The sequence below is a fragment of the Cajanus cajan genome, chromosome 6 (genome assembly GCF_000230855.2).
Source record: "Cajanus cajan strain Asha chromosome 6, NIPB_CcT2T_4, whole genome shotgun sequence".
In the NCBI taxonomy this organism is placed as follows: Eukaryota; Viridiplantae; Streptophyta; class Magnoliopsida; order Fabales; family Fabaceae; genus Cajanus; species Cajanus cajan.
Window position 1 is genome coordinate 63,666,289 of NC_138522.1, and position 19,866 is coordinate 63,686,154.

Sequence of the window (19,866 nt, forward strand, 5' to 3'; positions counted from 1 at the left end):
GTGAATGAAAGGTCAAAGGGAGAAAGTGACAAGAGGGAGTGAGCAATGACTTAGGGGTTGGTTGTGAGCATTAATGAGAAACAATTTATATGTTGGGTTTTTTTTTTTGACACTTCATTAGTGTTTGGACCCGTCGATTTTGAGTTTCAACGAATCCCTTTTCCAAAAACTAAAACAAACATCTTAAACCATCTCAAATCAAACTTTGAAACCCAACCTGATAATTCAAAATTATTCGTTCGAAATGTTAAATTTTACTTCAGATTTGTCGAGTTTAGGACGAGTATAGAAAATCTCTTCACCTCTATCTCACATCATTAGAATATTAAGAAGGACATAAATTTATAATTACATAAGTATCTCTATTGATATGAGGTCTTTTAGGTGCTAATCAAAAGAAAATTTACAAATATTTAGGTACAAAGTGCACAATATTATATAAATGTAGAGGCGTATATATGAACTTCTACCCATTCAAATGAACATCATAGAAAGGGTTACTCAAATGAGGTTTTGACTGATAGAAAGATTTGATCAATAATAAGTTGAGTGAAGTGTTACCATGTAAAATATCGTAAAATGTAGTTGTTGAAATGTTAAATTTGAGGAGCATTACATAAGGAGCTTATTATAAACTTATGACATCTCTAATAAGAGTTGCTTATTGTGTTGTTTAATAATAAAATATTATTTTAATAAGCCACCATTAATTTTTGGTTGCTCAAAATTAAAGAAAATTACTTATATAAATAATTATTTTTATTATAGATTATTCAACATTTGTGTACGTACATGTAAGAGAGAGGATACGAGATATTGAAAAGAGAGAGAGAAATAGAACATATGTTTATAAGCTAAGTGATTTTTTTTTGAATAAAAACTTACATTAAAATGAAAATTAAATAAATTACTTAAAATTAAGGTGCATGAATGAACCTATTTAAAGAAATAAAAATGAATTACTTATTTAAAGTGCATTGAAAATTACATGTTGCACCATGTAAAACAACAATTTCCTTCTTGTTGATATTGCAACATGTAACACAATTTTTTTTATATATTAAATACTTTTTTAGTTTCTGATATTAAAAAAAAAATACTAAAGTTGTTTTTAATTTTTAATTTTGAGAATAAAATGATTAAGTAATTTTTTTCTTCTAAAACAAGAAAATGAAAATAAATTTTATATTTGTATTAGGACCCTGTCTATTACCAGAAAGTAATAAAAACGAAGCAAACTAAAGGGTTGACGACTAATACTTACATTCATTTATTAAACTTGAAAATTAAACTAAAACACAGAAAACCAAAACGCCGTTGCCGGGGATCGAACCCGGGTCACCCGCGTGACAGGCGGGAATACTCACCACTATACTACAACGACTTGTTGATGAGTGCTTCAAAAGAAATTTATAAAAAGCCTAGAAAATAAATTATGGGTCTTTCTGGAAAATTGAAAACCTTGGAGCAATGTAATGTAAGTTGTCATTGTTGAAGGGTCTGAAATCGAGTAATGGAAGCGACCTTCTCTTCAACAACGACAAGAGGATACTGGAATCAGGCACGTCCTTGGCCAGGTCTGCTTCTTTGTAATCCTTCTGATTTTCCCAACGGAGTTTCTTTTCGCATAACATTCCCTCCTCCTCTTATTGTAATTGCGCGCTCACTACTCACCACTTCAATTTCGCTTCACACAGAACCTTTGTTGCTGAGAACAGTGGAGCCTCGCGATCGGAATCCGTTTTCAGTCTCCATCGCGCGCCCTAGCAAGTTTCTGCAGCTGTCACTTCCTCAAACCAGGAACAGGAATGGTTCTATCTTTAAGGTTCACAATTCAGATTTCTCTTGTTTCAAACGATTCAATTGTATAATGCAAAAACCTCAAATACAATTCCAAAACGATTTGCAAAAGAAAATTGATTTATCAAATCGAATTTTCATGTTATTTCGACTTAATATTTCATTTGCATGTTTGAGATATTTCAAATGCGCGCAATTTTTCGTCAGTGTTGGCGCTGCTTGTCTTGTTAAATCTGTTTGGTACTGTTTTTTGCTCTGCCAGGTTTTATCTGCCGAAAAGGAACAAGTTCATGTTGTAGAGAGAAGGTATAACGTCTTTCGTGTTATAACTTTGAAGTGTTTGCAATCTTCATATATACTTTTTTCTTCTTCTTTCATTTACTTGCACATATAACATAAATAATATATGAGATAAATGTCAAGTTCGTTTGTGGAGTATGGTGCAGCGAACCTGTTATTTATATTCACGGCCAAATTTTGCTAATCTTTTTAAGAGAAATGTTGTCAGAATTCAGAATGCTACTTTTCTTACGTGATATGTGCTAGAAAAGTATAATTCAATGATAAAACTGATTTTGCTCTTTCTTGTCCACAAAGAACCATAGTTATTCGAAAGCATAGTTTAGCTGCTATTACTGAAACTTACGGAGCAGTTGATTCCTCATGAAAAGAAACTTAGGTGAACCGGAAAAAGCAGTGCACGAAGATGAAAATAGCATTGTAATTTGCCTACATTTTTTTTATGGTGTAAAAAGCTATGAATAGATTGTCTGAACTGAGTTGATTTAGGTTCTTCTTTTGTTTGCACTTTGCAGTAATGTTGATGAGTTATATGATGAATTGGTCTCACGACTTCTTCCTTCGGTTTTATTGTCATCAAATCCTAATGACAAGTAAGTTGTTGTTTGTGGAATTATGAAAACAAATAAAGTTGGTTCTGAGTATTGCTGCAATTATACAGAATGAAATTTGCCGTTACAGAATGATGTATGCTCATCACCATGCACGTATAGTGTCATTAAATTTGTACACTCCACCACCAATTTCTGTCCTATGTGCCAAATGCATTGATGGTTGTGTATTGACAGTCCTATCCACTGTATGATTCTGTAGTATTATGGGATTGTCATAATTATAGTATGATTTATTACTTACTTTTATCTAGTGAATCACCAAATTCTGTTGTTAAAGCTTCGGTTAGGTTGTGCAAAACTGCTATTTTGCTTATCTACTTGCCATTCTGCACTACATTTTTTAATCAGAAAAACATCTTAAGTTATCTTCTTCAATTATATTAGGCCATTTATTATATGAAGGCTAATAAAGTAGTTAAATCTCCCTCTACTTTTTTCTTTTTGGTGAGGCCGGTGAAGTAAAAGATATCATCAAACATCAAATAGTTATGCAATCCTTTAGTGTGCTATTCCTTCTGTATTCACGTTAATAATGATTTCTGTGATATTACATAGGCTTTTAGTTGGCCTGGCTGGTCCTCCAGGTGCTGGAAAAAGCACCCTAGCACATGAAGTAGCCAAACGTATAAACAAAATTTGGCTAGAGAAAGATTCTTCCTTTGACTCTGAGGTTCAACTTCCTGATGTTGCTATTGTGGTTCCCATGGATGGTTTTCATCTTTATCGTGCTGAGCTAGATGCAATGGAGGTTGGTGCCCTTTTGTTACTCACCATTTTTTTTCCATATGAAAATTTATTATTCTCAGTGATGATCTAGAGTTGATAAGTATGAGTGTTAGGATTTTAAATAGGCAAGCGCACCCAAGTCTCTGTAGTAAAAATAAAAGGTTGTCGAACCTCAGGGACTTGTGAGATAACTTAGATTTCTATTATATTAATTGATGCTTATAAATTTAAAACTGGAATAGTTACACATATTCAAATTTGATATATATGATTTTCCAACTTCAAGAAACCAAAGAGTAATTTGATTTAAAGAAAACAGATATAAGAAACAGTCGGGATTTGATTTCATCAATCTCCTTCCTATGTATTCCTATTGATTCTTTCTAAAGATTCCATTACTCATTGTCATTGAGTTCCCTAATTTCATTCAAACCCAATTCCTTGGCATAAGAAATTCTAAGATATTTAACTCAATGAATGATTCCTCACTTCATTAAGTTAAACATCCCGCTGTAAGAATCAGAACCTGATACAACTATTAATTTCAAGACCATTCCTGGCTCTCAAAGCTAATAGGTGATTCGTTCCAAGTCTGGTTTCAGAAACGTTTTCCAACCAAATCCGAAATCCGAGATCAGAGATAAGTGATCAGATTATCAAAGCATTAAGAACAGGACAGAATCACTAACATAAAGTAATGAATGATATATATATATATATGAATCAAAGAGAATACATAGGAGTTTGATGATTACATCTATCCCAACCCTAAAGATTAGCTCTCCATATTACAAGAAATCACCAAATTACAAGTGGAGAGGTAAGAGAAGAAAATCCTTTGAAGATTCGCGTTTCCACGAGCTCCAGAGTACTCTGTTTTTTTCTTCCTTTCGTGCCAGTCCCCTTTTCTCTCTCTTTCTTTTCTTATATATGAAAACAGAGTAAGCAAGAGAGATATGAATCCGCTCAGCGCCTCGAGACGGCTGAGCGAATTGGGAGTTCTTCACCATGAAGAAACCTGAATTCTTCACCATGAAGGAACCTAGGCGCTGAGCGCCTTTTATTCGCTGAGCGGATAGGAGGCAGAGAGCACCTTCACGTTTCTGGATGAAATCCGCTGAGCGGATTGGAAATGGCTGAGCGGATTGGAGGCAGAGAGCATTCCTTTTCTTCTAGGGACCAATTCACTGGGCGGATATGATCCGCTGAGCGCCTTCATTGTGGAAACTCTCTGTTCTTATTCCGCTGAGCGCCTCAGAATGGCTGAGCCATTCTTCTCCAAGTTTCAAATCCTACAAAATAAGCACAAAATTCGATCAAAGGCTTCCTGTTCTATGTGCTAACATTGATCAAGAGTATCTCTTTGATTCCATGCCTATATAAATCAAAATAACATTAATAACAACACAAAAACTATTAGATAAGTGTCTCAAATGAATGTTAAATCAAGCTAATTAGACACTTATCAAACTACCCCCAACTTAGAAATTTGTTTGTCCTCAAACAAAAATCTTCGTTGAGAATAATATGACTGACTCATCTTTCCAGTGAATACAAAAGTTTCACCCAACAAATATATCAATACATTTTTCATGATTTCACAGAATACAATGAACTTATTTTTCAAAATCCAGTGAGTGATTGCTACAACAATTGATACCCAAATGATGACAAACATTGTGAACCTCAAGCACACTCAAGGAAAATATCCAATCATCTTCCATTGTTTTCAGCCAAGAGCACTCAAATTTCCTCACTAGTGTATAACTCTCTTAGTATATTATGCAGATGAGTGTTTCTCTCTTTTCATGCACCAAACAAGCTAAGTCTGATTTGTTACCTGTCTCTCACAAGTCTATTGTTAAGACTAAGCATGAATTACTAAGGACTTAAGAGGGTTGTAACATGGCCTGGCTATCAGAGATTTGGTTTTTCTTTGGGAATCTGATCTGAAAGCCTGTTTGACAAGAGACATTCTCACTCATATGGTTAATCAAATCCTTGCTCTAGCTTGAATTCTCTTGATTCTTTATACCTCATCCCTCTTTGAATGACTTACTGGTTCCTTCTCTTTCAAAATATTGCACAAATTAATGGAATGATAACAAGGAACCTTGATTACAAAATTAACTCAACTTTTTTTTTTTTTTTTTTTTTTTTTTTTTTTTTTTTAAAGTAATATACATAATAATACACTGTAATAGAGATATACAATCCAACTTCAACCACATGATCTCTCCATGCAAACTACCCCCAACTTGGTTCAAACCCACTTGTTTCATAAAAATGTCTCTTACCAACAAGGCTAAGGACAATCATGGTTTTCCATTTTGAGCTTAGGGGTTCTGTTTAAGGTCAGATTTTATGTTCAAGGATTCATGGGTTGGCTTTTTGGCTACTGGTTAAATTAAACAACTGCCTTAGAAATTTCATGCATAGCATAACTGTAACTAATGAGAGACTCAAACAAAACTGACCGCATGAATTAGTGATGACTCTCCAAGATTGTATTTTAACTGTTTGGCTCACTCACTCACACGGTTTGGTTAAGTGCCCTAACATCAACAACTTTAGAATCATTTCAACTTCACTTGAACAAACTTGAAGCACACAATCAAAGTCAAAATTGTAACCACTTGTGCAACAATGTAACTTCCCAGATTAGAAAATATTGATCATTGAAAACTTTGAATCATGAATTTGCACTTTCTAGAAAAATTTGTCAGTTGAGTTAAACCAAAGCAAGCAACTAATGTATCCAAAATAAAATGCACAATACTGATAATAAATAAAACGAAACAAAATAAACTGCACAAAAACCCTCAGATGTCCTCATCATCATGGTCATCTCCTTCTTGTTCTCCTTCAGCTCCATCTCCTCCTTCTTGCTCCTGCTCATCCTCTGGCATTGGCTGCTCCTCCTCTCCTCCTTCAAAATGTGGACTGTCCCCAGGCCAATAAAAGTGTTGCTGAAATGCCTCTAGGGATGGCCATTGGAAAGGAGGGCCACCCTGAAACTGTTGCTGATGGGCATGATACATGCTAGTGTTGAGTGACATCAGCGCCAGATGGTTGGCCAGATTCTGCTGCTCTATGTGATGAAAGTGTGCAGCCATGAAGTCCTGAGCAGGTACTTGGGAAGAAGAAGAGCCTTGCCCATGCCTCGGGGGTCGAGGTTGTGAAGCATCTCCATGCTGCTCACTTTTGCAATGTATTTTAATATATGCAGCATTGATGGGAGGTCGGAGAGCTTTATTTAAATTACCAGGCAAACGAGAACCACTAAATAAACATAGCCCAGTAATTAAACCTGGAAAGCCCAAAGGTCTAGAAACACCTGTTGAAGACGGAGAAGATAGCACGATCTTGTGTATTTCATCTGAAATAATTGTAGGTATATCCACCTCTGTCTTTTGCAAAATAGAATAAAGAAGTGTTGCTCTGGGCATGTTTAGATCAGATATGTGGGTGATGCAGTACACATTACAATATAAGAGATTCTGCCAGATACGTGCAGTGGTAGTCAAATTCTTCCTAAGGAATGAAACTGGGTTACCTGTGAGTCCCACTGTGTATGTACATCCAGGCAAACATAACAGCTTAGCCATTTTGTCCGCATTAAAAGCATGGGCTTTCTTCAATCGGCCAAATTCATCCAAACCATCACCTCCTATAACATCAGGACTACCCAAATACTGCTGAATGGCATCCCTAGAATAACTGACCACAGCGCCTCTGACCCAGCTGTTTCTAGTTTGATCAGTCCTCTGGAGCGGGTAAGCATTGGCATAAAACTCCTTGATGATCTCTTCATTATATTTCTTTTCAGGAGTAGCCAATTTGTTCCATTTCCTGCGAGTCAGCTCCCTTTGGAAGTCCATATATTCTCCGACTTCCAACTCCACCCGCCTTTCAGTTACTATCTGTCGAGGCTCCAATTCTGCATATCGTTGCTGCTTGGACTTGGTCATGAACCTGTGTCTATCCAAACGAATGGGAGCGACAGGTGGAGGAGAAGGATTCTCATTGTCAGAATCTTGTGGAGGAGGATTTGAAGAAGCAGCCCCCTTCCTTTTCTTGCTGGCTGGGATCTCATGGGTGGGTTTAGGTTTTCCCATCTGCAAATCACAAGTGTTAGGTAATTTCAAATAATTCATTCAATCATAAAAACAGCATGAGTCTCTGCCTCTGATCCGCTCAGCGCCTCTGATCCGCTGAGCGCCTCAAACAAGCCTGGGTTTCTGGCCTCAATCCGCTCAGCGCTTTTGAAGCGCTGAGCGCCTTGCTCTAGAACTTGAAAATTTTCAGTTTTTGAACTTAAAACCCAACAATCAATAAAACCTTCTCACAAAACACAATTTTGGCTTTAAATGAAATGACAATGAATTTACAAGCCTAAGCCCTTAACATGGATTGCAGAAACTCAGGAACCCTAACACAGTCTATGAACTTTGATGTAAAATTTGAAACCCCAACATACATTATTAAGAGCAACCCAATGGGATTACAAAATTTAAAGAATAGAGCAGAAAAAGTTAAACCCTAGTCAGCATAGAACAATGACAGAAAAATTCATCCATGAAAGCCAAGGGCTGGTGCAAAAGAAGAACATGCATGGACATACCTGAAATCTGTTAGATGCACAAAGAAAAATCACAGAAGCAAGGGTATAGAGAGCAGTTATGTGAGAATAGGAATAGCAAGAGGGAGAGGGAGAGGGATAGGCTCAAAACGTGAAGAATAGGAGAGTGAACGTGGGTTATGTGTATAACCCCTTTTCAGCTGAGACTTTTAATTCAATTAGAGGCCCAACCCGTGATCCATCCGCTCAGCGCTTGGAATGCGCTGAGCGTTTTGCCTCCAGAGAGCTCACAAACCTCAGGCGCTGAGCGCCTTAATTCCGCTGAGCCATTTGGCTCCAGAGAGCTCCAGGGATTTTTGCCATTCCAGGCGCTGAGCGCCTTCCAGGCGCTGAGCGCCTTCCAGGCGCTGAGCGCCTTCCCTCCAGGGACTCATCTGGTTTACTTACTGATATAAGGGGCTGAGCCCTTCAGAGTGGCTGAGCCACTGAGTCCTGGATCAGAAATTCTTGATTCCAAATTTAACTAAGTGTTGGCCTAAAAATCGTAAAGTTCTTTTCCTACAAGCATATAAGCAAATTACCTAAGTTTTCAATCCCTAAACTCAATCTCTAAAACAACAACACTGAAATTAAAACTTGCAAATACTAAGTAACCAAAACTAATTTCAAAACATGTTGGCTGGGTTGCCTCCCAGAAAGCGCTTCTTTATTGTCATTAGCTTGACATTTCTTGAGGTCATGGATCATTGAAATGAGTGACAGTGGTGAGCTTCTCAACCTCACCACCTAAGTATGGCTTGACTCTCTGACCATTCACCATCCAAGATCTCCCAGAATTTGGTTCTTCCAACTCTACTGCTCCATATGGCTTAACTGATTTAATCACAAAAGGTCCTGACCATTTGGACTTTAGCTTCCCAGGGAACAATCTCAACCTGGAATTGAACAACAACACCTGTTGGCCTGGTTGAAAATTTCTTTGAACAATCTTCCTATCATGATACGACTTAACCTTGCTCTTATAGATCCGGGAGGATTCATAGGCCTGCAACCTTATTTCCTCGAGCTCATGTAGCTGAAGCTTCCTCTTTTCACCTGCGGCCTTCAAATTAAAATTTAAAGCTTTCAAAGCCCAATAGGCTTTATGCTCCAACTCAACTGGGAGATGACAGGCCTTCCCATAAACAAGCTGAAACGGAGAGAGTCCAATTGAAGTCTTGTATGCTGTCCTGTAAGCCCACAATGTATCATCTAATTTCAAAGCCCAGTCTTTCCTTGAGTTAGCTACAGTTTTTTCTAAGATCCTCTTCAACTCCCTATTGGAAACCTCTGCCTGTCCATTTGTCTGAGGATGGTAAGGCGTAGCTACTTTGTGTCTCACACCATAGTGCTCTAACACCTTCTTCAACTGTTTGTTGCAAAAATGAGAACCACCATCACTTATGAGCACTCTCGGTGTTCCAAATCTGGTAAAGATATTCTTCTTCAAGAACTTGATCACTGTTCGTGCATCAGCTTTCTGAGTTGCTACAGCTTCCACCCATTTAGAGACATAATCCACAGCAACTAAAATGTATTCATTAGAATAAGAAGATGGAAGTGGTCCTACAAAGTCAATTCCCCAACAGTCAAAAACTTCAACTTCAAGGATATTTTGCAAAGGCAGTTCATGTCTTTTGGAAATTCCTCCAGTTCTCTGACACTTATCACAATTTTTGCAGTGTTCATGAGAATCCTTAAAGAGAGTAGGCCAGTAGAATCCAGACTGGAGAATCTTTGCTGCTGTGCGATCTCCATTGTAGTGACCTCCATAAGGTGAGTTGTGGCAGTGCCACAAGATATCCTTGATTTCTGCACCTGAAACACATCTTCGCAACAAACCATCCGCACCAATTTTAAATAAATAAGGGTCATCCCATACATAGTAAGTGGAATCCTTGAAGAATTTCTTCCTCTGCTGCCAATTTAAATCTTCTGGAATGACCCCAGCTGCTTTGAAATTTGCCATATCAGCAAACCAAGGCCTTTCTTGCACAGAGAACAGTTTCTCATCTGGAAATTCTTCATTGATTGCACTCTCAAGTATGGTCACCTCTTCATTTTCTAATCTTGACAGATGATCTGCAATGTGATTTTCACAGCCTTTCTTATCTTTTATCTCTAAATCAAATTCCTGTAGCAGCAAAATCCATCTTATCAACCTTGGCTTGGAATCAGATTTAGTCAGCAAATATTTAATAGCTGCATGGTCAGTGAACACAATGATTTTTGAACCAATCAAATAAGAACGAAATTTCTCAAGTGCATACACTATTGCCAGTAATTCTTTCTCTGTGGTTGCATAATTCATTTGAGTTTCATTTAAAACTTTACTCGCATAGTGTATGACATGAAAAATCTTGTTTTTCCTTTGACCCAACACAGCACCGACTGCATAGTCACTAGCATCACACATTAGCTCAAAATTAAAGTTCCAATCAGGGCTAGTGATTATGGGTGCTGAACACAGCTTTTGTTTCAAAAGTGAAAAAGCAGACACGCAATTATCATCAAATTTAAACTTAACATCCTTCACAAGGAGATTGCTAAGCGGTTTAGCGATCTTTGAGAAATCTTGAATGAACCGCCTATAGAATCCAGCGTGTCCAAGAAAGCTTCTAATCCCTTTCACATTTGTTGGTGGAGGAAGCTTAGAAATGACCTCCACTTTAGCTGGATCCACCTCGATACCCTTGTCAGAAATCTTGTGACCAAGCACTATTCCTTCAGTCACCATGAAGTGGCATTTTTCCCAATTAAGAACCAGATTTGTTTCAACACACCGCCTCAAAACAGTGTTGAGATTCTCTAAACATGTATCAAATGATGCTCCAAACACAGAAAAATCATCCATGAAAATCTCAATACACTTCTCAACAAGATCAGAAAAGATGGCCAACATGCACCTTTGAAACGTGGCTGGTGCGTTACATAATCCAAATGGCATTTTCCTATATGCAAAAACACCAAAAGGACATGTAAATGCTGTCTTTTCTTGGTCCTCCGGATCCACTGCTATCTGATTATAACCAGAATAACCATCCAAAAAACAGTAGTATGCCTTACCTGCCAACCTTTCTAACATCTGGTCCATGAAGGGTAATGGGAAATGATCCTTCCTTGTGGCCTGGTTTAGTTTCCGGTAATCAATACACATCCGCCAACCAGTGACTGTCCGTGTAGGGATCAATTCATTCTTATCATTCACCACGACCGTCATACCTCCCTTCTTAGGAACCACCTGAACAGGACTAACCCATGCACTATCGGAGATAGGGTAAATCATGCCAGCTTCAAGCAACTTAATCACCTCTTTTCTGACCACCTCCTTCATTGTTGGATTGAGGCGCCTTTGAGGTTGTGCTACAGGCCTATAATCCTGTTCCATCAGGATCCGGTGCATACAATATGAAGGGCTAATTCCTTTGAGATCTGATAGAGTCCACCCAATAGCGCCTTCATTCGCCTTCAGAACCTCCACTAATTTCTTTTCCTCCTCCACAGATAAGGAACTGCTGATTATAACTGGTTTGCCACCATTTGCTTCTAAAAACACATATTTGAGATGGCTTGGCAATTGTTTCAACTCTAATTTCTGAGGTTGAAACTTTTCCTCCTTGTTTAAATCTTGAACACTTGTTGAACTAGGAGAAATTTCCTTTGCTTTGTCTAACTCCTCCAAGCATTTCTGAATTTCTTTTTCTTCCTCATCATTAATTTCACTGACTGCATTCATCAATGCTTTCTCTAATGGTGTAGCTATTGAAAAATTTCTTTGAGCTTCTATACACAGCTCATCAATCACATCCACTCTGAAACAACCTGCTTTATCACTTGGATGTTTCATGGCTTCAAATACATCAAAGTTCACTTCATCATCCTGAACTCTAACCTTGAGTTTCCCATCATCAACATCAATAATAACCTTGGCTGTTTTCATAAATGGTCGTCCCAAAATAAGAGGAACTTCAGAATCTTCCTCCATATCCATGACAACAAAATCAACTGGGAACCAAAATTTATCAACTTTCACCAAGAGATCTTCAACAATACCATGAGGATACTTAATGGATCTATCAGCCAGCTGCAGGGTCATCCTGGTAGGTCTCACCTCTACTTGGCCTATCCTCTGTAACATAGACAAAGGCATCAGATTGATACTGGCTCCTAAGTCCAACAATGCCTTCCCCACAGAAACATTGCCAATAGTGACTGGCAAAGTAAAACTCCCTGGGTCTCTAGACTTTTGTGGAAGTGACTTCTGAATTATAGCACTGCAACCTGCCTCTAGCTCCACTGTTCCATCTTCACTCAACTTCCTCTTTTTTGTCAGAAGCTCTTTCATAAACCTTGCATAAGATGGCATCTGTTCCAAGGCCTCTGCAAAAGGTATGTTGATCTGTAACCGCTTGATTATATCAAGGAACCTTGCAAATTGTCGTTCCTTGTCTTTCTTTGACGGAGCATGTGGGTAAGGTAAATTCTTCACAGGAGGAGGCCTAACAACTTCTTTCCCTTTCTTCTTACTCTCCTCCTTAACATCTCCATCTCTACTCTCATTTTTTTGACTTTCTATTTTATTTTTTTCATTTTTGTCAGCCTCATTATTCAACTCCACTCCTTTCTCACTTTCTAACTCAACTCCACTCTTTTTTTCTTCTTCTCCACCATTATTGTCTCTCAAATTATCACCAATCCCTTTTCCTATCACAGTGCCTCTCCTAGTTGTAATTGACTGACAATGCTCTTTAGGATTGACTTGTGTATTAGCTGAAAAAATTTTGCTTTGTTGATCTGCCAATTGCTTGGCTAGCTGCCCCACTTGAACCTCCAGGTTTCTGATAGACGCTTCAGTGTTTTTCTGGTTAGTTGTGGAAACCTGCATAAATTGTGTAAGAGCATCCTCCATTTTTGACAACCTATCTGGCTGATAAGAAGACTGATTTTGATATGGCTTTTGTGGAGGCTGCCTTTGTGATGGTCCTGCTTCTTGTTTCCACCCAGAGTACTGATTTTGATTATTTCTCCAGCCTTGATTCTGATTATAGTTACCAGAGAAATTCCCTTGCCTTCCTGGATTGTTCATATAATTAACTTCCTCCTCCTGTTCTGATTCAGATATAGAACAATGCCCATTTGGATGATCACCTGCACAAAAATCACATCTCATTACTTGTTGAGAGCGTGAAGATGATCCTACTTGAAGTTTGGACATCTGTTTCTTTATCTCTTCCATCTGCTGAGAAAGAAGCTTATTCTGAGCCAGAATTGCATTTTGAGTATCCAGTTCCAGAATTCCCCTTTTTGAAGGCTGGCTCCTGTCATGGTGAGCTTGGTAATCACTGGCTGCCAAAGCATCAATAATAGTGATTGCTTCCTCAGAATCTTTCATCATCATAGAACCACCTGCAGAAGCATCCAATAACATCTTTGTTTGAGGCCTTAACCCATTACAGAACATGTTGAGTTGTGCAACATCATCAAACCCATGATTTGGGCATTTCCTCAGCAAGGATTTATATCTCTCCCAAGCCTCACACAAAGGTTCATCAGCGCCTTGAGAGAATGTTGCAATTGCTGATTTGGCACTTATATATCTAGAAGGAGGAAAGAATCTAGCTAAGAACTTCCTTTCTACGTCCTCCCATCTAGTTAGGCTCTGATTTGGATGAGCCTGCAACCATGTCTTCGCTTTTCCTGTCAAAGAGAAGGGAAATAATCTCAAGTAGACCGCTTCTTCATCTTCTCCAGGAATGCCCATAGTGCCAATAAGCTCATAGAAAGTTGACAGATGTGTGTAGGGATCTTCATGGTCCATCCCTGCAAATTGATTGGCAGTGATGAGAGATAATAATGCTGGTTTCATCTCCACCCCCTTAGCTGGTCTGGCTATACTGGAAAAGTGCCTAGGACCCAATTGATGATTGTATTCCCCTAGGAGTCTCCTTGGCTGATGATGAGGTCCATGACCACCCGGTCCTTCTTCAGCCATTGATTCAGAATTAAAGTGTTGAGCTGAAACTGAAGTGGAAGTACCCTCCTGTTCCCGTCTCTCCTGTTCAAGCTTCCTTTGTCGCCTTCTTCTGCTATTATTTTTCCTAGCTGTTTTCTCAATCTCTGGATCAAATAACAGTTGCTCAGCAGGAATTTTTCCTCGCATACAAAGACTGACTTAAACAGAAAAGTTAGAACAACAGGTAAAGAATATATTCAACAAAATGAAAACTAAACAATATATACAATAAGCTCCAACTAGTACAATAGAAATCACAACTATCTTGACACAAGTCCCCGGCAACGGCGCCAAGAAACTTGTTAGGATTTTAAATAGGCAAGCGCACCCAAGTCTCTGTAGTAAAAATAAAAGGTTGTCGAACCTCAGGGACTTGTGAGATAACTTAGATTTCTATTATATTAATTGATGCTTATAAATTTAAAACTGGAATAGTTACACATATTCAAATTTGATATATATGATTTTCCAACTTCAAGAAACCAAAGAGTAATTTGATTTAAAGAAAACAGATATAAGAAACAGTCGGGATTTGATTTCATCAATCTCCTTCCTATGTATTCCTATTGATTCTTTCTAAAGATTCCATTACTCATTGTCATTGAGTTCCCTAATTTCATTCAAACCCAATTCCTTGGCATAAGAAATTCTAAGATATTTAACTCAATGAATGATTCCTCACTTCATTAAGTTAAACATCCCGCTGTAAGAATCAGAACCTGATACAACTATTAATTTCAAGACCATTCCTGGCTCTCAAAGCTAATAGGTGATTCGTTCCAAGTCTGGTTTCAGAAACGTTTTCCAACCAAATTCGAAATCCGAGATCAGAGATAAGTGATCAGATTATCAAAGCATTAAGAACAGGACAGAATCACTAACATAAAGTAATGGATGATATATATATATATATATATGAATCAAAGAGAATACATAGGAGTTTGATGATTACATCTATCCCAACCCTAAAGATTAGCTCTCCATATTACAAGAAATCACCAAATTACAAGTGGAGAGGTAAGAGAAGAAAATCCTTTGAAGATTCGCGTTTCCACGAGCTCCAGAGTACTCTGTTTTTTTCTTCCTTTCGTGCCAGTCCCCTTTTCTCTCTCTTTCTTTTCTTATATATGAAAACAGAGTAAGCAAGAGAGATATGAATCCGCTCAGCGCCTCGAGACGGCTGAGCGAATTGGGAGTTCTTCACCATGAAGAAAACTGAATTCTTCACCATGAAGGAACCTAGGCGCTGAGCGCCTTTTATTCGCTGAGCGGATAGGAGGCAGAGAGCACCTTCACGTTTCTGGATGAAATCCGCTGAGCGGATTGGAAATGGCTGAGCGGATTGGAGGCAGAGAGCATTCCTTTTCTTCTAGGGACCAATTCACTGGGCGGATATGATCCGCTGAGCGCCTTCATTGTGGAAACTCTCTGTTCTTATTCCGCTGAGCGCCTCAGAATGGCTGAGCCATTCTTCTCCAAGTTTCAAATCCTACAAAATAAGCACAAAATTCGATCAAAGGCTTCCTGTTCTATGTGCTAACATTGATCAAGAGTATCTCTTTGATTCCATGCCTATATAAATCAAAATAACATTAATAACAACACAAAAACTATTAGATAAGTGTCTCAAATGAATGTTAAATCAAGCTAATTAGACACTTATCAATGAGCAAGCAATCAAATCAAATGTACTTGAAAGTTTGATCACCAGGTGATCTGTTGTCATTTTCCATGTGACTAAGTATTCAAATGATTGGGATACCCGATATGAACATGTCATGGATTACAGAGTTAACTACATGTATAAACACTCATGAACTGAGATTCTTTATGGTCGATGGCATGAGGAATCATAATTCTGACATTCTTAGTGATGTTTTTGATATCAGAATCCTAACGAAGCACATGCCAGAAGGGGAGGTAAGGTATCTCTGTTTATTTACTCCTCAATTTCAGACACAAATACACAATTTATCAAAAAAATGTTGATTTTTCAATTGGTGTATCAGCTCCCTGGACATTCAATCCATTGCGACTACTTACATGTCTCCAGAATCTAAGAATTCATGTAAGGTTTATTAAAATTTCAAGATTTAGTGGTATTATTATTATCCGTTGGGCATGGAAACTTTTGAATTGGTTTGTGGCCATGACCTTTTTCTCTCTCAAATTATATGGATTATCTTTATGGAAGAATTCTGTGGGAAATCTGGGATGCACAGAAAGAACACTAAGCATCTATGCATTGACATGATGGAGTTCTTATCTGCTTTGTTCGGTTGCATTTTGGTGAAACAAAATGTTCAGGGATCTGTTTATGCCCCGTCGTTTGACCATGGTGTTGGAGACCCAGTGGAAGATGATATCTTTGTGAACATTCAGTAAGTATCTTAACATTAAAATGTGGTCCAATAATCAGCACTTTATTAATTTCTGTCAGTTATATATATCGAAGAAAAATAAATGATGAAATATGGTAAGAAGATAAAGTTTAGCCAGCTTAGCTATATCCAGATTCTCCACCGTTTGATATAATTGCTATATTTGAATTTTTTATGAAGTCCATCATCTTTAAAACACTTTGCGGCCAAGCTATAGTAATACTCATAAGCTGTATCAAGAGGTAAGGAGAAAATCCAGGTGTTCACATTGAAAATCTGCATGTTCAAGAAATTCCTGTTGAGTAAATGTACCAAATATTTTGTACATGCATATCAACTCTGACAGATTAAGCCCCCATCGGTCATTAGTTTGGTTGTCCAGTATATTAACGAAACAAGAAATTGTAAAATAATTCCAATAGGCAATAATATCTTTTATTGTCAAGTTTTATGTAAGACTTGTATTCTTATTTCTTTGCTTATCTCCAATTAGCTTTGTGTTTTTACAAATCAGGTAATTGATTTTCCAAGTTGCTGCTACCTACTAGTTGCTACATTGTCTACTTATTTTGAATAAATTGATATGTTCTGTATGAACAGATTCCTTTGTTTTATTCCTTTGTGTAGGCACAAGGTTGTTATTGTAGAAGGTAACTATTTGCTCTTGGAAGATGGGGTATGGAAGGAGATATCATCTTTGTTTGACGAGAAATGGCAAGTTTTGATTTTACCAAAGCCCGTGTTTCTTCATTTCTCCTGTTGGCCTTTAAAGTTTTGAAACTTGTATGTTAACTCTGTTATGAAAATTCTGCTGTGAGTCTGTGACACTGCTCGGAAATTCTTCTGTGAAAATTATTCTTATGAAAGGCAATAGTATGTTTACTGAACCAACCACATATTCAGCTGATCATTAGCTTGTGCTTGTTGCATGCATGTCATTATTGTTATTAACTACATATTTAGTTTTCGCAGCCCAAGTAGATGGAGGTGCCATGGGATAGAAATACTAGGGGCATTGATTCACTTTTGACTTTCGAGGCTCATATCTTATTTCTTTTCTATAAATCCAATATTTAGCCCAGTCTTTATCGTAAATAATTTTAGCCACAAGAGTGCTTTCAGCTAAAAGAAACTATGATATTATTATACACTTTTGTTTGCTTTTTTCTCATTCTGGCTGCAGTATGTATTATTTACCAAATACATGTATATGTCTTTAGGCCTGTACTGAAAACAAAAATATGCTGCTTTGTTTGGAATCAATTGTACTATGACATAGCTTAGCATAATTGTTTTGACATGACTATTAATAGGCTTTCTAGTGAGTGCACCATTTGTTGAAACAGTTCACTAAAATCTCAGTAGCAAATTCTAGTCCCCGTCGCTGGCTTAAGTTGTCCACCTTTTTTGTTACTAGGGGGTTACTAAAAACAGATTTTAACTAGCATTTTGTTTCAGATGACAACAAAATTCAGTGACGGGAAGTAGAATACTTGCTAATAGGTAGTTACTATAAGAATTTTTTTTTTATATAAAGAAAATCAAATTATAATCCTTGAATGACGCTTGCTTGGACAATTTCAAGATCTGTAGAAAATGGCTTTAGATCTATCAAAAAAGATGCAACCTAATCTGATATCGATTTCTGCTTTTGCAACTTGAGAGAATTACAAAGGGTACCGGTTTTTCTAATTTGTTTGTTCCTGTTCTTTTCTAGGTTTATTGATATTGACATTGACAAAGCAATGCAGCGAGTTTTAAAGAGGCATATTTCAACTGGTACTCACTATGTACTTTTCAGTAATATATTACATCAGCTTCCTCCTATAGTAGGGAAGGCATTTTGAATTTACATGTGATTTTCGTTTCCTTCTCCATCAATAGGTAAACCTCCTGACATTGCTAAACAGCGGGTAAACTTCACATATTTAACTTGTTTGTTTTTCTGATTATCCACCTAAGTGTTGAGTATATGTATTTGATCTATTTTGTTGGTATTGCGCGTGACACACTTGCAACACTAAATTGCGTGATGCAGATAGAGAACAACGATAGGCTCAATGCAGAACTTATAATGAAGTCCAAGAAAAATGCTGATATAGTAATTAAGTCAGTTGATTTCTGAGGAATCTGTTCGTGCTAAGTCAAGCCCAAGCAGAGCATTGTATTCTTAGAAGGATGTGTGTAATAAAAGAATTGTCCTTGTGATTTTTCATTGTCCAACAAACTGACTTTAAAAAAAAAAAAAAATTATTATACAACAGATCTTAGTGCATTTATTTATTTATTTTAATTTTTTTTCCTCAGCCTTGCTTAAATATATCTTGTTAACAGCTGAAGTCTTAAAAATTATCCGTAGCTTTAGTGTAAGTACAGATATTTTGGCTGGGGTCCAAGTACATACTAGACATGAAAGCCACTGCTAGCTCAGATGTCGGGGGATCTCAAGTCACCGCTCTCGTTTACTGTCCTTTCAACTAAAATTATAAATCTAAAAAAAATAAAAATCATTAAGAATGTTCACTTTATTGTTTTGAATTATTTTACAAAAATTTCTATTTGGAAAACTTACCCAATACACTTCTTATTTATAAATGTTATACTTAAAGTTATGCAGAGTGAGAGGGGGTAATGAGATGTACTGCATGAGTGATTCCACAAGACAATAAATTTTTTAAGAGAAGCTTGAAATAAAATACTTTTGGCAACATTCAATATATGACCCTGCTTTCTCTCAATAGAATTTGGTTGTGGTGTTTCGATGCAAGAAGTTTGATGAATTATGCCAATAAAGTTCAGGTCGAAGAAACTCACTTTCATTATTGGACCTGATTGTCGTATTGTGTGCATGAAATTAGATTTTAACAAAATTAACAAATCAAGCATTAATTTTCAGGTTTCATAATTAGTTTTCGTAATATAAAAAATGGCTGGTATGTCGTCTATGATCAATGTTAAAAAATTATCTATGTCCATGTATGGTGGCACTACTTACCGTAAGAGCATTAAAATTATAGTTAAAATTACTCATATTTGAAACACGAGTTTTATCTTTAAGTTTTTAGTAGAAGTTAATTTGTAGTTGTAGGATTTGATGGGATAAGGAAGCTTTATTTATATATATTAGGATAAGGATCCAAAATAAATTTTGGAAGAGAATTTTTTCTTTAAATAAAAAATATTTGTTAATTTTTTTTTGTCAACATATGAGGCCTTCAGGTTAATATATGTGACTTTTTTTTATTTTATAAAAACTAATAGCAAGTATTTATTTTGTGAGCCAAAAATTTAAGTTTTAGTAGTCTTATCTTTGTCGGTCACATGTATATAATATTCGAATATTGATTTATAAATACATAAATATTTTTAAAAAATAATTATTAATAAACCCTTGCTTTAATAATTATAACG

The 19,866-nt window shown here is 36.9% G+C and overlaps 1 protein-coding gene and 1 non-coding gene across 4 annotated transcripts; one reads left to right on the forward strand and one right to left on the reverse strand.

The window, feature by feature from the left end:
* Positions 1 to 1,312: 1,312 nt before the first annotated feature.
* Positions 1,313 to 1,384, reverse strand: TRNAD-GUC (transfer RNA aspartic acid (anticodon GUC)). Its single transcript has one exon. It is a non-coding gene; the product is annotated as a tRNA-Asp (tRNA).
* A 33-nt stretch (positions 1,385 to 1,417) lies between these two features.
* On the forward strand, positions 1,418 to 18,761 carry LOC109808126 (P-loop containing nucleoside triphosphate hydrolases superfamily protein). 3 transcript variants are annotated; one of them, XM_020370984.3, is made up of 12 exons: positions 1,418 to 1,577; positions 1,698 to 1,825; positions 2,063 to 2,106; positions 2,616 to 2,693; positions 3,270 to 3,462; positions 15,964 to 15,994; positions 16,084 to 16,142; positions 16,382 to 16,455; positions 17,083 to 17,169; positions 18,173 to 18,234; positions 18,340 to 18,368; positions 18,494 to 18,761. In XM_020370984.3, exons 1-12 carry the CDS (start codon positions 1,514 to 1,516, stop codon positions 18,578 to 18,580), a joined length of 936 nt encoding a protein of 311 aa, XP_020226573.1. In that variant the 5' UTR covers positions 1,418 to 1,513; the 3' UTR covers positions 18,581 to 18,761. The 3 variants fall into 3 exon arrangements, with proteins under 3 accessions (XP_020226573.1, XP_020226574.1, XP_082915440.1); XM_020370985.3 differs by lacking the exon at positions 18,340 to 18,368; XM_083059314.1 differs by lacking the exons at positions 15,964 to 15,994; positions 16,084 to 16,142.
* Positions 18,762 to 19,866: the final 1,105 nt, after the last annotated feature.

Coding starts and splice junctions, on each gene's coding strand:
- LOC109808126 (XM_020370984.3), top strand. CDS start 1,514: ATGGAAGCGACCTTCTCTTCAACAACGACAAGAGGATACTGGAATCAG. Junction 2,107..2,615: donor GTTCATGTTGTAGAGAGAAG/GTATAACGTCTT, acceptor TGCACTTTGCAG/TAATGTTGATGAGTTATATG. Junction 15,995..16,083: donor AGCACATGCCAGAAGGGGAG/GTAAGGTATCTC, acceptor TTGGTGTATCAG/CTCCCTGGACATTCAATCCA.